Source organism: Protomyctophum parallelum (assembly GCF_964188405.1).
Source record: "Protomyctophum parallelum genome assembly, chromosome: 20".
Lineage (NCBI taxonomy): Eukaryota > Metazoa > Chordata > Actinopteri > Myctophiformes > Myctophidae > Protomyctophum > Protomyctophum parallelum.
The window spans coordinates 33,184,085-33,200,053 of NC_139718.1; the positions used below are offsets into that span (position 1 = coordinate 33,184,085).

Genomic DNA, 15,969 nt, shown 5'->3' on the forward strand with positions numbered 1-15,969 from the left:
ATGAGACTTTAAACTAGTGACTGGAAGCAGAAAGTATTCATGACCATGTTTATTAAGGTAATACAGTCTACTCTAGGTGAAGTTGGGCCCAAATACATGGACTTCTATGGGGCTATGGGTTTTTTTGGGTCCAGTGACAGCGCCACAACAGGCCATTATATGAACTTTCAGGAAATCGGGATTTCCTCAGTGGCTTCACAAAATATCTGTCTGAATGCCCCCCTGGCTCCACCTCAGCAATCAATTTCCGAGGGATCCTGTCTAGCACATTGAAAGGAGATAGACTCTCACATTCTCGGCTGATACTGACAAATATAATACCGCCTCTCCAACCTACAGTGTTTACTTACGCATGTCGTGACAGGGACTACACGTGAGGCGAAAAACTGGGAATTTGCATAAGGACTAAATTAGGAGAAAGTTAGGAGATTTAATGATAACAATGAAGGTGATTGACAAATGCAATACAAGACGTAGGCCTACTTGCAATTTACAAAGACAGCATCATTAACAACGCATGCCATGGCCCAGGCCCCAGGGGTAACCTATACACTGTATACAGGCTAACCATACGTATTGTTGAACAAGGCTCTGCATATAAACGTCCAAATCACAGGCCGACTTCCAAGATGCTCCAATATAAGTCCTGAGGTCATAAACAATGACGATGTTGTATTCAGCACAGTCGTTATGAGTTATTTTAATATATTTTAAGGATGATATTCACTTCAGTTCATTCACTTGAGTTCATTTTTATGAAGGTGATAATGATGAGATTAGAACCGAGGGGCAATGTCACAATAATGCCACACCTACGCCTGAGAAAATCTGACGCCTCCATGCATGATACATAATGGCAATTTCTGTTAAAAATAAATAAATAAATCACTGACATAATTACATCACATTGCTGTGCCTGTGTGCCCTCGAGCCCTGCTGGAAAAGTTGCTGGAGAGGGAGGGGAGGGAGAGAGAGGTGTAGCCTATCAGTCGCCATTACTGCCTGGCTGGGATGAGAGGGGAGGGAGCAGCAAGAAGCAGCAGCAGGATTCGGGTTACAAACGCATACCACTAATAACACGAAATATAGGGAAGGGATCCGTTTTTTGGACTACCGAAAGGCTACACTTTAGCCTCATATTGACTCGGACTACTTGTGGAGACGTGATCGCACTGGGTGGATTGTAAAAGAAACAATTTTGTTGGGAATGCCTTCTTTTCTCCGTGGTATCTGGAGCTGGGAGCGACCATGTTAGGTGGGTTGTAGGGGAATGCATTTGGAGCCGTGTTACGTCGAAATTGGTGTCTCATCCGAATTCTGTGACTTCAGAGGTTCATGTGCTGTCTCGGCATTATTATTATTATTACATTTAAGTGTATCATCATAGCAAAATGCACTCTAGTCTAGGAGAAAAGGGTAACACTTGATGGGGCTTAATTACTTTTTATCGGCATCCTATGAGAAATGTCTAAACAAATCTCATCTCTACGCAACTGGCGAGTTAGAAAACAATCAAATGGCACTAATAAAAACAGCCTATTCAGGCTTTCGTAACACGATTAGCTCGACCAAGAATGTGACACCTGGCTGCACCCTAGAACAACAAACTCGAAATATATTTCACAGCAAAGATACTCTTGAGTCACACAATTCGGGGGGTCTCAAATCTCGGTGTAACAACTGGACGGGACTGCATCGACTTTTTTACATTAGCTCAACAATCTCTGGGTTAAAATGTGCCTTTGCAAAACCAGCCCGTGGGTCATCAACGTACCGCATCATTGAAAAGACAGATGCATATGTATTATAACTCTTTGTGGGGCCGGGTTTGTGAATTTCACAGCGTATACAATGCATTGTTCTGTAATACACTGCTAGCTCTCCTCTTGGCATGCTATGGGCTAGCCAGTGCTAACGGCTAATCGCTGTGTGAACGCTTTTTTGGCCGAGTAATGAGAGCCGTCGGTCGGTGTGGGTCCACTCCCCGTCTAGGAGAAATGATGACATTATTAAAATGAACAAACTGCCATGAGAAATGACGTCTTCGCCAAACTGTAACATGGTGCATTGACGCAGGTTTAACCAACGCCGTTAACGTTAGCTCAGTTAAGTGCCTTTTGCTGCCAAAAACTCCCATTATGTCCCCTCCTGAAGTCTCCTCTTTCCCCTTTGAATAATGTCATCTCATTGAGCCTCGTTTCCTTTTTGGAATATTTGTGCTTTATTCAGTTACATGTTAGCACAACTGCCATCCTTTTGCCTAAAAAGGCTTCCAACATTAACGTAATTATAATGCGTCCAAATGGACTTTTCTCCCCTCCTCGTTTTCCACATTAGCGTTAGTTACAAATATCACATATGTGATTGTTTAACTTTAGCAGTTCAAGACATATTTGACTTATGTTTTTAATAATGGGATGTAGTGAGAGAGAGTAGAAGGGGTTCTTGGTATTTGGTAGCTGTCGCCGGTATCTTAAGCACAATAAGTCAATGGTCAAGATATAAGCCTGTCCACTAGTGTCCATGAAGAAAGGCACACGTTTACACCATCAATCTGGGTGTGTGAACGGGCATAAATAATGTTTATAAATGACTATAATTAACATCGTTTGGTTGGAGGCGAATCTAGCTTTCAGAGTCAAGCTTGCATGTGTTGATATTGACAGGTTTTAGAGTTTTACCATCCTCACCTTGCTTCATTACCAAAATGTGACGTGTGTTCTGTCCATAGACTGTCACGATTTGTATTGGACTTTATCTTATCTTTAGGCTACTGCCACCAGACTTTTCTGATAATAGTGTTGGTGGTGACCCGTCTTCACAACTGTCTCCGCAGTGGCATGTTAAAGTTAACCTTTTTCATTATGAGCCTTTTTAGGGAGACAGGCAGCAAGAATTGCGTAAGATATAACATAATAGGGTTGCTGAAATTATTGTCTACCTGCAAGCATTTTTTGGAACATTCATAGACTCCATTTCCGGTCCATAGTAAATCACCTTAAACTGCATCTTTCACAATTCGCACTACCGATGTAAACAAATCCCTTTGAGAAACTTCTCCAATAAGGTGACTAAATTATTATAATGTGGGCTTAGGGCTACATCATCATTTTGAGGCATTGTTAGGCTAATTCCCCCACAATTGACCAGTTGTAGTTGTCTGGTTTGGCTAATATCCATAAGGGCTGAATTTCAGTATAATCAACATAACTGTTAAATAAACTAAATGCAATGGTGCTTTAGAATATCTAAAATACTGTTACTTGACCAGCACATGACCTTGCCAGACAATGTTTGGAAGTTCCAGTTGGCATGATCTTAGTGTTTTCTGCCACTCTACTAGATTGTGTAGTAAAACATGTCTCAGTAAGCTTAACCTTTCCAGTACTTTGGTAGTTTGTAGTACAGTTTGTCTACTGATTGACAGTCCTTGTTTTGACTATAGCACTCACCTCTGTAATATATCTAATCTTTCTTGATCAAGAAGAAATAAATAAAGCCTTTAGTTTATATAGCAGACTGTGTCATCTTTTAGCTCTGTCTATGTCCTTAGTGATGCTGTCGTGATGAGGACAACACATTGTCTGAGCACACGGCTCAGCACTTCTATGGCAGTACTTTTACGTTTATTGGGAGTCGGGACAAGGGTATCTGCTACAGTAAATAACCTTAACAGTTAATTTAGTCAATTTCCGTCGCTTGTAGGACAGTTGTTTATGAATGAAGATCTTGTCTGGACCAAGCTTTACTTGAATGTTTGAGTATTTTCAAGAATTCTTGAAATATCTTTAAGGAGTGTCGTTTTTTCTGTGTATCTCTGGGGATCCACTGACGAGCAGTTTAACAACAGAAGAAACTATGTTTTTTGACCCCCGCCCCCCCCCGCCTCTTCAGAGACAACAAGATAGACTACACCGTTTGACAAAAGTGTTTGTAATGTTGCCAACTAGGACATCATGCAGCTGACATTGAGTGACTATAGTTACAGGGTAGGTTGACAGACACGTTGAGATATTCAGAGCTTTGTTTACAAATAGAAAAGCTTCTGTGAATAGAAAGGAAAGATCTCCCCTTTCTCTGTAATAACTCACATTTGACCACATATATTTTGTTATTGTTACACTCCAATTGCACAGTTATTTCCTAAGTAATTAAGGTGACTGTACACAGCTCTCGGTTTTAAATTAAAGTGTACAAATAGGTGTTAAATCAACCTTAAGGATAATACTGTGCAGGGTTGCCATTCTGAGTAGTGTTGCCACACTGTGTATGAGTGTCCTAGCATCCAATCCTTTGTAAAACCTATATCCAGCTTGCCAAATGTTACCTTAATCCCGATCACAGGCTCCGAATGAATAGCTTAGCAGGGACGTAAAATGCCGTTTTTAGCTACTGGTGTCATAGTAGTGTGATCTAGGATAGGATTAGGTGAGGTCTTTGCTGCGTACAGTAGGGTCATTGAGAAAGTCGTCAAGGTCTACGAACCTAAGAAGACCACTTCCCCAACAACACTGTCTAGACTTCATCCTTACAGTTTAGGATGGGAGAATCGGTACAAAACTATATCGATGTGACTGGCGTATTTATTGTGACCTCAGACCTGCTATTAGTTAAAGATGGAGTGCCACAATTTTTGTATTTTTCCAGCTTTTCATGTGTCTATGGGGTGACAGTACTTCATTAGACACCCTGGAGTCGTTTTTATGTGCAATGGTGTAATAACTTTGTATTTAGGGTTTCTTCCTGGAGGCTGAACCCTTGACGGTCAAACGGGCCAATGAAGTAAACATGGATAGTGTGGCGTAAAAAAATTGCACGCACACACGCACCTCCCCCTCTATATATATTTTTTAAATACGACAACCTCTGTGGGCGGAGCTGCCTGCCACATACACACGTGTGAACTGAACGGCGCAGCCAGTTTGCTGCTCTGTGCCTAACTGTGTGGCAGATTTTCAAACAGTCATTTCACACATTACCAGTTCACAGCAGAGCAGACTGTTTTCCGTTAGATTGGAAGCAAGTAAATGTTCACGTCGGGTCCTCAGGATAATCAAGGAAACCACAACAAACCAGCCTCCATCTTTAAGACTAGTATGTATTCAGTTCAATTCGATTTGATTAAAGTGTCAAATCACAACACACTTTACATGTAGAGCAAAGGTCCGACAGAGATCCCACCCAGAGCAAGCAATATTGCGACAGTGGTGGTAACGAAAAACTCCCCCTTAGGAAGAAAAGTCAAGCAGAACCCGACTCTAGGCTGGGCGACCATCTGCCTCGACCGTGTCGGGGGAGAGAAATAGAAAGGCTATTAGTAAGTATAATGGTAGAATAAGCATCAGTCTCTTGATCTCCAACATTAGCTAGTTAGGACTAGGTCTAGTAACTGACTTTATAATCTTCAGTTTCTACATCACCAACAATAAACCAATATTAGCATTGACTTAAAGAGCACATGTATGCTACTAACCAATCCGTTTGACAGAACTTCATAATATAGCCTAGTAATGCTGAGGCTTAGTTTACTGTCTAGTGTAGGGATCCCCAATAGGCGGCAAATGGCCCGCGGAGTGCCCCCTTGTGGCCCCTGGAAGAATTAATGGGGGGGGGGGGGGGGGCAGATATAAATGGCATTAAATGGGGGTCAGTATCCTATGCATGTCAAACTGGGCATCCTTTTCAAATTCAAGACCTTGCACGTGCGGACTCGGCCCCCAGCCTGGTACCCTAATCAAAATATGGCCCTTTGTATACTAGCCCATTTCTAGACAGCCGGTCCACCAAAGTGGATGACAATAATCTGCTGACAATAAACAATTATGTCTAGTGTCTACAGGCTGTACTTGTTAAAGGCTAAATTTCATCAGCTGCTTTAATTAATTTACCAGATTTATAGAATTGAATAAGGCTTCTAAATTATTGTTGGTTCCCTGCCAAAATGGGCGATGGACAGATACAGCATTTGGTTTAACATCAGGCTGGTGGTAGTTGCTTTCACTGTGGCTTTTGAGTGTATTTACCAGATTTATAGAATTGAATTGCTTCTAAGTTCTAAATGATTGTTGGTTGTCTTCCAAAGTGGTTGATGGACAGATAGCCTATCAGCCTCAGCATTTGGTTAACTTGACATCAAGCTTGGTGGTAGTGGTAGTTGCTTTCACTGCTGCGTTTGGGTGTACTTTCCCTTAACTGACTTTATAATGTCTAATGTGCACCAGCCACCATAAATTTGAACACATCTTGCTTGATTTTATTATGGCGTTCACAGCCTTGTGATGCAATCTCCCCCCCCCCCCCCCCCCCCCTCCCCCTCCAGTTCTGACAGGCTGAGAGAGAATACAAATGACATGCTCATGTTTGGTTCACTTACAATCTGATGTGTGTAAGCCACTCAGTTCTGCTGCCTCACTGTGTATATAAATACTGTTCAGGTCTTCTCTATATGCATACTAACTACGTTGATTACTTTAGTGTCTGTAAGCATCTCATGGTAACGATACACCCTGTCTATTTTGCTCAGGTGTGGCGATTGCAAGAACTCTGTAGCCATTGTAGTAGTTGGTGGTTAGGCCCATAAACTTGACTGACCTGTTGGTGTGTTTGCTCTGTGACACCATGTCGTCATGTCACAAGACGGAAGACCTGTGACCTTACCATCATCAGGTACATCCAGGAAATATTCCCTGTTGAAAATAGACCAATGGCCTTCCCAGTCAAATGTGTGTCATTCTGCAAAGCATTGCTACATAACTTAATTAAGTAAAAATATTGGTAAAAATATTGCTGCATTTGACTGCATTGCATTTGCAATGACTGGAGGATACATTTATATTTTGTATTCCTCAAGTCATTAACCCATTTTGGGTTAATGACTTGAGAAATACAAAATTATGTTGTAATTTAGCCATTGAAAAATAGCAGATCTACAAGCTCAAAATCTTTATTTCAGAAAACTGGAGGATTTAAAAGATATTTTTAAAATGTTGAGGTCAGTCCAGAATGGGTTAAAACTAATAATCATAATCTAAAAATTGTGATTTGTGATCATACATTGTGGTTTTAATATTAGGCAAAATAGCTGATCATTATTATCAAACAAGCTTTCTTTCCCTCACTTACTGTATCTCTATGTTGACTCAACCTAGAGTCAACATAGTCAAAGTGAGTCAAAGTGAGTTTTGCATAATTTCCTAGCGAAGATACATTTAATGAGTTCTACTGCCTGCCTTTTTCCTTGCTCATAGCTTGTGAATCAGTTGCAGCAGCTTTCAGGTAGTCCCTAAAGGCTTTTGTGTGCACTTTAGAAAGTCTTCAAGGTCCTTATCCCGGTGCCAAAACTAAAACACTGGTGACATTATCATCACCTAAAGCCCTTATAAAAGCCAGAGAAAATCCACTGATGCTCTAACTCTGGAAACAAATGGCATTCTTAATCTCAGCTGCAGCTCTCAGACCTGAAGGGTGATTTATACCTTGCATTCTTGTGTCTAGCACCACCGATCTGCAATGGATTGTGAACTTGGAGAAATAGCCAATCTACAAGCAAACTATGCATCACAGCGTGATTTGTCATGAGCTTGTATATCTACTATTTTCAGTGCACGACATGGAACTCAACCAAGTATATATCAGGCATGACGCCTGATAACAATGTTATCTTGCTGCAACTAGCTGTTCCAACTCATTCAGGCACAATCGCTGGCCTTTTGCCATCATTCTTCAATATAAAAACAAGTCCCACAATTCACTTGGCAGTTATTACCATTTATCTGAGCTGCTTTCAGTGAACCAGAGCTACCTTGGTGTCACACTTGTGCCAACGGCGTTGATAAAAGACAAAACTATGAACTGTTTTATTTTCTCTGTTTCATTCTCACACAAGTGAAGCAAATCATTTCTAGGTCAGTGACTGTCAAAGGGCCGGAGTTGCATGCCATTTTTATCCTGCCTCGGCACAAATTGGTTGAAAGCACTTTTTCTCCGCCAGGGGAAAGATTACACTGCACAGCCTTGATTGAATTACTGGTCCCTTGCACTTATATAAGTTTTACTGTCATGCTTAGATTTTTGTACAGTAGTTTAATAAAAAAACTTTGTGTGTATTATGTTAATACTGTATATATTACTAGGGGGTTTCATCTAGACTAGGTCCGGCCGATATGCCCATATATGGAAATCTCTATTTGTCAGTCCTTGCCCTTTATGCCCATATATGGAGATCCCTGATGTCATCAGTATAGGCCAATTTATGGGTATTCCACATTTTGTCCCCATATATGGAGGGGACTGAATCACTCCATATTTTGGCATAGCTGCATTGGGAACTCCTTATATGGTTACGGCTGAGTCATGGTGACATGATATATTTATAAGAGGTTATGATTTCTTTCTTTTAAGTTTTCCTAATTCAGATTTATTTTCTCTTGCAGGCAGGTGATAAGAGGAGTTACCCAGCTGCCCTATCCCAGCTTGAAGAAGACCTAGGATAGTGAGGGGAAAAAAAAGTAAATAAAGCTGAAAGGAAAGGAGGATTCACCATTACAAAAGGGAAGAGCCATGATGCACCTGACCCTGCAGCAGCCACACTGACAAATGGAACTGGTATGATCTCTTGGAACGTTTCTCCTGGGGTTGACCAAGTAGCGATGAGCGGGGCGATATAATGGCCAAGAACAAGGATGCTCGCCCCCCGACGTTCGCAGTCAGCGTGGTTGGCCTCTCGGGGACGGAGAAGGAGAAGGGGAACTGTGGCGTGGGCAAGTCCTGCCTGTGCAACAGATATGTGCGCCCTGACGCGGATAGCTACTACCAGGAGCACACCTCGGTGCTGAGCACCATAGACTTTGGGGGCCGCGTGGTCAACAATGATCATTTCCTGTATTGGGGGGAAGTGGTCCACCGGGGCGACGATGGATTGGATTGCCGGATTCAGATCATCGAGCAGACAGAGTTTATTGACGACCAAACGTTCCTTCCACATCGAAGCACCAACTTGCAGCCATACACCAAACGTGCTGCGGCCTCTAAGCTACAGTCGGCGGAGAAGCTGATGTACATCTGCACTGACCAACTGGGCCTGGAGCAGGACTTCGACCAGAAGCAGATGCCCGACGGGAAGCTAAACATGGACGGCTTTTTACTGTGCATCGACGTCAGTAAGGGCTGCAACAGGAGGTTTGATGACCAGATGAAGTTTGTGAGCAGCCTGTATTCTCAAATGGCCAAGTCCAAGAAGCCCATTGTGGTCGCCGCCACCAAGTGCGACGAGGGCGTCGACCAGCACCTAAGGGACCTGCAGGCATTCGCTGCCAGCAAGAAGAACCTCCTGGTCGTGGAGACGGCGTCGCGCTACAATATCAACGTGGAGCTTTGCTTCAACGCACTGCTCCAGCAAATTGACAAGACGCGTGGGAAGCCCAAGACCATCGCTTATCAGGATGCCTACAAGACCCTGCGGCATCAGGTGGCTGCTGTGACGGACAAGTATGAGAAGCTGGTAGTGCAAACGGTGAGGGACTACCACACCACGTGGAACAAGGTGATGAACTCGTTGAAGGGCCACCCGGACTTTGAGGAGTTCATCACGCTGGAGGGCTCCAAGAAGGCCCGCAACACTTACACCAAGCACATCACTCAACTGAAGCAGGAGCACATCAAGAGAAGGAGGGAGGAGTACCTCACCACACTGCCCAAGACCCTCAACAACCTCCTAAACAACCTGGACGAGATTGAGCACCTGACCTGGCCTGAGGCACAGGAACTCATCCGCAACCGGCCCGACTTCCAGTACTGGTTCGTGATTCTGGAGAACACGCCGTGGGACGAGACAGACCACATCAACAATAGTGACCGGCGTGTGCCCTTTGATCTCTTGAACACTCCCGACGGCGAGCAAATCTACCACAACCACGTCCAGCACCTGCTGTCCGAGAAGCGGAGGGTGGAGATGAAGGACAGGTTCAAGAGGACGCTGGAAAGGGTTCACTTCATCAGCGCTGGACAGCCCTGGGAGGAGGTCATGTGCTTCGTCATGGAGGACGAGGCCTACAAGTATATCACAGAATCTGATAGGAGAGACGTTTACAGCAGGCACCAACATGACATAGTCGAAAGGGCCAAGGAAGAGTTTCAGGAAATGCTTTTCGAGCACGCAGAACTATTCTATGACCTGGATTTGAACGCCACGCCGAGCTGTGACAAGATGAGCGAGATCCACTGCGTACTGAACGAGGAACCCAGATACAGGGCACTGCAGAAACTTGCTCCCGACCGGGAGTCACTCCTCCTCAAACACATCGGCTTTGTCTATCACCCCACAAAGGAGACGTGCCTGAGCGGTCAGACCTGCGTGGATCTGAAAGTGGAGCAGGTTCTGGCCAACAGACTAGTTCAGCTAGACCATGGCCGCTCCAACCTCTATTACAACAGTGCCAACATCGATAAGATCAATCTCTGTCTGCTGGGGAGGGAGGGGCTTGCGCAGGAGCTGGCCAACGAGATCCGTGCTCAGTCCACGGATGACGAGTACACCCTGGATGGGAAAATCTACGAGCTGGAGCTTCTGCCGGTGGATGTGAACTCCACACTGCTCTTCAGCCACACCTGGGTCTCAACTTTCAAGCCACATGGCTGCTTCTGCGTGTTCAACTCCATTGAATCGCTTAACTGCGTCGGCGACTGCATAGGTCGGATCAGGGCCGAGATATCGCAGCACAGGAGAGATCGGTTCGCTCAGCCACTGCCCTTCATCCTAATTCTAGCCAATCAGAGGGACAGTGTGTGTAAGAACATGCCCATTCTGAGGCACCAGGGCCAGCAGTTGGCCAACAAGCTGCAGTGCACCTTTGTTGACATCCCCTCGGCCGCCTTCCCGCGGAAGTTCAACGAGTTCCAGGTCAAGCAGGCCCTGCGTGCTGTCCTGGAGGGACTGAAGCACAACTTCGACGTGATGAGTCCGTTGCCCTCCATCAAGGACATGTCGGAGACTGACCTCAGGATAGTGATGTGTGCCATGTGCTGGGACCCCTTCAGCGTCGACCTTATCCTCTCACCCTTCCTGGACTCGCACTGCTGCAGTGCAGGTCAGCCTGGCCAGAGCAACACGCTCATTCTGGACAAGATCATCGGCGACAGCCGCCGGAGGATCCAGGTCACCGTGCTCTCCTACCACACCTCCATCGGCATTCGCAAAGACGAGCTGGTCCATGGGTACATCCTCGTTTATTCAGCCAAGCGCAAGGCGTCCATGGCAACATTGAGGGCATTCCTGGCTGAGGTACAAGATGTGATACCCGTCCAAATGGTGGCAATCACGGACAGCCAGGCTGACTTCTTTGAGAACGACGCAATCAAGGAGCTGATGACGGAGGGTGAGCACATCGCCACAGAGATCGCCGCCAAGTTCACTGCACTGTACTCGCTGTCGCAATACCACCGGCAGACGGAGGTCTTCACGCCCTTCTTCAACGAGGTGCTGGAGAAGAAGACCAACATTGAGAGCGCCTTCATGTTTGACAGCCCCAACAGTTGTGCCACCATGGGGGGCGCGGGAGAGGATGTGTTTCCCACCTCTCCACACGGTGGGAGCCATTCCCCGGCGTACACCTACTACCCTGACTCGGAGGACGACACGGAGGCTCCACCCCCCTACAGCCCCATTGGAGACGACGTCCAGTTGCTGCCGACACCGAGCGAGCGCGCCAAGTCATACCGGATTGACCTGGAAGGGAACGAGTACCCAGTGCATAGCACGCCTGTTGGCGAACACGAGCGCAACCACAAAGTGCCTCCGCCCGTACGACCCAAACCTGCAGTGCCCAAGCGTGGAGACGTGAAGAAGCTGGACCCCAACCTGCTGAAGACCATCGAGGCCGGAATGAGGAATGTTCCCCGCAGGACGCCGCGGGGAACCCTGACTCATTCCGTCGACGATGTGGAGACATCGGACAACTATGCCGACCCTGTGGACACGCTGCTGAAATCCACGGGCTACACGGATGACATCTACGCCGTGCCCGACGACGCACACAGCCGCATCCTCAAGATGAGGAACTCCTTCGGCGGACGGCACGTCCTGCACGGGGGAGGAGGAACTCTGGGAGGAGGAGAGGAGGAGAACGGTTATGAGCGGAGGATGCAGGCCGGGCGGCGGCCGTCGAAATACAAACACCGCTCCAAGATCCTGTTCATGAAGACCAAGGCCTACCAGAGACGCTTCCACTCGGACAGCGATGGGGAGGATACCGGACCCGCCACCCAGAATAAGAAGAAGAAGGGGAGAGCCCACCGTGGCAGCGAGGAGGACCCCTTGCTGTCCCCGGCAGACCCCTGGAAGGGAGGGATAGACAACCCCGCCATAACCTCCGACCCCGAGCAGGACGACAAGAAGATGAAGAAGAAGAAGAAGACGAAGGAACCGAAGAAGGTGAGTCTCTCTGACACATGCACACTAACCGATGACGGCAACAAAATAATACGTTTAAACGTCAGTTTAGGCACAATGGCTTCATGAATGAATGAATACATTAATAAGACATGGGGTTCAATATTCACATTGTGCTATTTGTGACAAACTATTTGTTACAAAACACTCTTTGTTACTGTGCATCTAGTTTCTAATGTGTATCCAATCCTCTGAAATACTGCTTATTGAAAGAACACAATTTAATTGATGACCTTGATGAATCTACGGTACTTAACCCATTTTGGGCGGGAACCCCTTTTGGTGTTTTAAACATTATGTTATAATTTAGCTATTGAAAAATAGCAGATCTACAAGCTACAAGCTTGTACGTCTGCTATTTTTGAAAAATCGTGGAGGTCAGGCCAAGTTTTATTTTTGTGCTAATAGCACGACATTGGCTATCTATGATAAAGTGGTGGAAAGAAGCACTACAGGAACAGCTGCAGCTATCAGTTTGGTGCTGCACACTACAAAATATAATATCTGTAAACACACATGGTGTGTATCATTTGGCCGGCCAAAAGAATGCTTAGTAGAAACCCTGGACCAGAGGTGGAGCCTGCCTGTCTTGCAAATTAGATTCAGTTCAAATTAGGTCAGGTATCTCTATGTGGTGGTTTTCACAAACACACACTTGGCTATAGATGCACATTAAGAACTAGATGCACAGTATCAAATATTGTTTTGTAATGTGTGTGTGTGGGTGGGTGTCATGTTGTGTCGTGTCGTGTTGTGCGTGCCATTTTGTTAAACAAGCCTGGGACCCTTGTCTAGACTAAATTTATTTAATTGAAATATGCTGATTGGTCACAAGATCAAAATGATTTAAGATCTGTTGTCCATCTCAACCAGTAACTAGCAGGCTCCAAATCAATGGTTTACACATGCAAGCGTGCACGCACACACGCACACACACACACACACACACACACACACACACACACACACACAGTAGAAGCGAGGAACAAAGACAACACGACTTATGTTTGTTTGTTGTGTGTACGTTTTGTGCGTGCATGTCATGAGAGACTTTTCTCCCTCAACACTCAGCTTGGAAGCTACCGTGAAGAATCTTGAACACACTCATGCATTTACACGCAGAGTGGCACAAATCAGATAGAGCTAGTGTGCAAATCTGTGAAAAAACAGCCCCTGGAGCTACAGAGCTGCCATGAATATGGGCATTGTTGTAACATTTAAAAACAGTCTTTGATAATGGAAGGAAAGAAATGCAGAGAGAGGCTCCTCTACAAAATGGAAGTTATTTATCCTGTGTCTTGGCCAATTAGAGAGCCCAAACCGCTGTGGGCTCCTCGGATACTTTGAAGAACTGAGAACTGTGGGAGAATCAAAGCAGCCACCTTGTTTGCTTGCTTCACTTTGAATAACGTCGCCTGTGTTCTCTTGTTTCTCCTCTCCACCTCCCTCTCTCTCTCACTCTTTCTCTCTTCCTCCCACTGGCCCCCCCTCCCTTTATCACTCCCCTGTTCAATTTGCTGTCTTTATTACTTTTCTTTGTTGTCTGTCTGTTTTTCTGTTGGACACATTTTTCCTGCTTCTACTGTCTACCCTCCCGCATGTCTTCTCTCTCTCTCTCTCTCTCTCTCTCTCTCTCTCTCTCTCTCTCTCTCGCGCTCTCGCTATCTCTCGCTCTCGCTCTCACTCTCGCTCTCTCTCTCTTTCTCTCTCTCTCTCTCTCTCTCCCCCTCCCAGTCAAAATCAGGAAAACCCCCCAAGCCTCTGTACCCTCCCACCAGGAGGAACTGGGAGAGTAACTATTTTGGGGTCCCCCTGCAGAACCTGGTAACGCACGAACGACCCGTACCCCTCTTCATCGAGAAATGTGTTGACTATATTGAACGCACCGGTGAGTCATTAAAAAAAAACAACTTGTAATTGTTCGTGTTATTTTATTAGCTATTCCTTTGCTTCCCTCAAAGTGTTCCTTAGTCTGATTTGCTTCGATTGTTTTTCTGCTAGGTTAGTCACAATTGTATTTTGCGGTTTTGTGTTCTTGGCAGGTACAGGTCTGCTAATGCTCTGATCCCAGGTGCCTTTTTATTGGTGCTGTGTGTGTGTGTGTGTGTGTGTGTGTGTGTGTGTGTGTTCGCTCTATGGGTAAAGTGTGTGTGTGTGTGTGTGATTTAAAGGTACTAGTGTTTGAGGTTATGCAGTCAGTGTGTGAAAATGGGGCATCGTGTTCCACAGGAGTACTTGATCTGAGTGAATGGATGTGGAATGGATAGAATGAATGAACTCGTAAATGCTGCTGTGGTCAGCCACTCATTCAGTCTACCAGTTGGTCACTCGTTCATTAAATAGTCGTTAGTTTCCAAACTCTGGTCTGTCACTGAAGCAATCATATTATTTGTCAAGCAGTCTTACTTGCACGCATACCAACCGGATGTTTAGTCCGTCAGCGATGTCAAATAGTCAGTCACACCCTTAGCAAACCTTTCTTCCATCCATCCAGTCAGTTACCGGTAGTCAGCCAGCCAGCCAACCTTTTAGCATTTCAGTCAGTCATTCAGTGTCATGTCGGGAGGGGTCGTGTGTGTGTGTGCGTGTGTGCGTGCGTGCATGCGTGCGCTATGTTTATGTGTGTAATATGCGAGGCAGACTGGAAATGCGGTTGGCCTCCTGCCCAGCTGTCACTGAGGAATGTCTCTGCCACAGACAGAGGAGTTCCCCACTGATGTCATGGCTCTTGCTGACACTTGGCAGCTGGTACACTATCCTACCTTAACGCTATCTAGAGTGCATATCGCCGCTGTTGGGCAGAGACCTTGTACCAAATGTAACAGTCCATATTTCATCTTTTAAATCCATTGAGACCTGAGGCCGAATGCCTTCTAAATCAGTGGTTCCCAAAGTGGGGTCCGGGGACCCCCAGAGAAAGTTCCAGAGGGTCCCCAGCTAAATGATAGTTTGGAACCAAATGGACCCTTATGGGTCTGTAACTCTGAGAGTGTACAAATGTATGAGTGTACATTTGTATACATTTGTACATTTGAGTTAAATTAACATTGATTTTACAATATAAATTGGGGTCTCCGAGATAGAAATGCCATTAACCCATTTTGAACTGAGGCTTCTAAATCCTGACCTAAGTTTTCTGAAGAACTTCAAATATGTATGTAGCAGCATCAACATCTTTACATTTTGGAATACTGTACATACTTTATAGAACCCCAAGAGGGGTTCCTTCCTGTCCAGAAGGGTTAGAACACCAAAAGGTGGTTCCCTGAGGAAGTTCCATGGGGTCCCCAGCTAAATGATAGTTAGTAAGTGTCAATTTGGGGGTCCTTGACATGAAAACGTTTGGGAACCTGTGTTCTAAATCACTTAAAGAAAATATGAAAAATAGCAGATGTATAAGCTCAAGTGATGAGCTGTGATCTTGTACATTTCTGCTGTTTTTAAAGTAAGAAAAAAGTCATAGAGCGCCGAAGTCCTGACGTCACTCGCTTGATTCGCAGATTTATTTCTCTATAGAGGATTCT

General features: G+C 45.4%; 1 protein-coding gene across 1 annotated transcript in view; it reads left to right on the forward strand.

The window, feature by feature from the left end:
• Positions 1-1,023: 1,023 nt before the first annotated feature.
• Positions 1,024-15,969, forward strand: part of arhgap5 (Rho GTPase activating protein 5) — a 39,175-nt gene continuing 24,229 nt past the window's right edge. Inside the window, exons 1-3 of the mRNA XM_083792586.1 lie at positions 1,024-1,255; positions 8,433-12,427; positions 14,180-14,333. Coding sequence (XP_083648712.1) covers positions 8,666-12,427; positions 14,180-14,333 — 3,916 coding nt within the window. The 5' untranslated portion in view covers positions 1,024-1,255; positions 8,433-8,665. The remainder of the gene's footprint in view (positions 1,256-8,432; positions 12,428-14,179; positions 14,334-15,969) is intronic.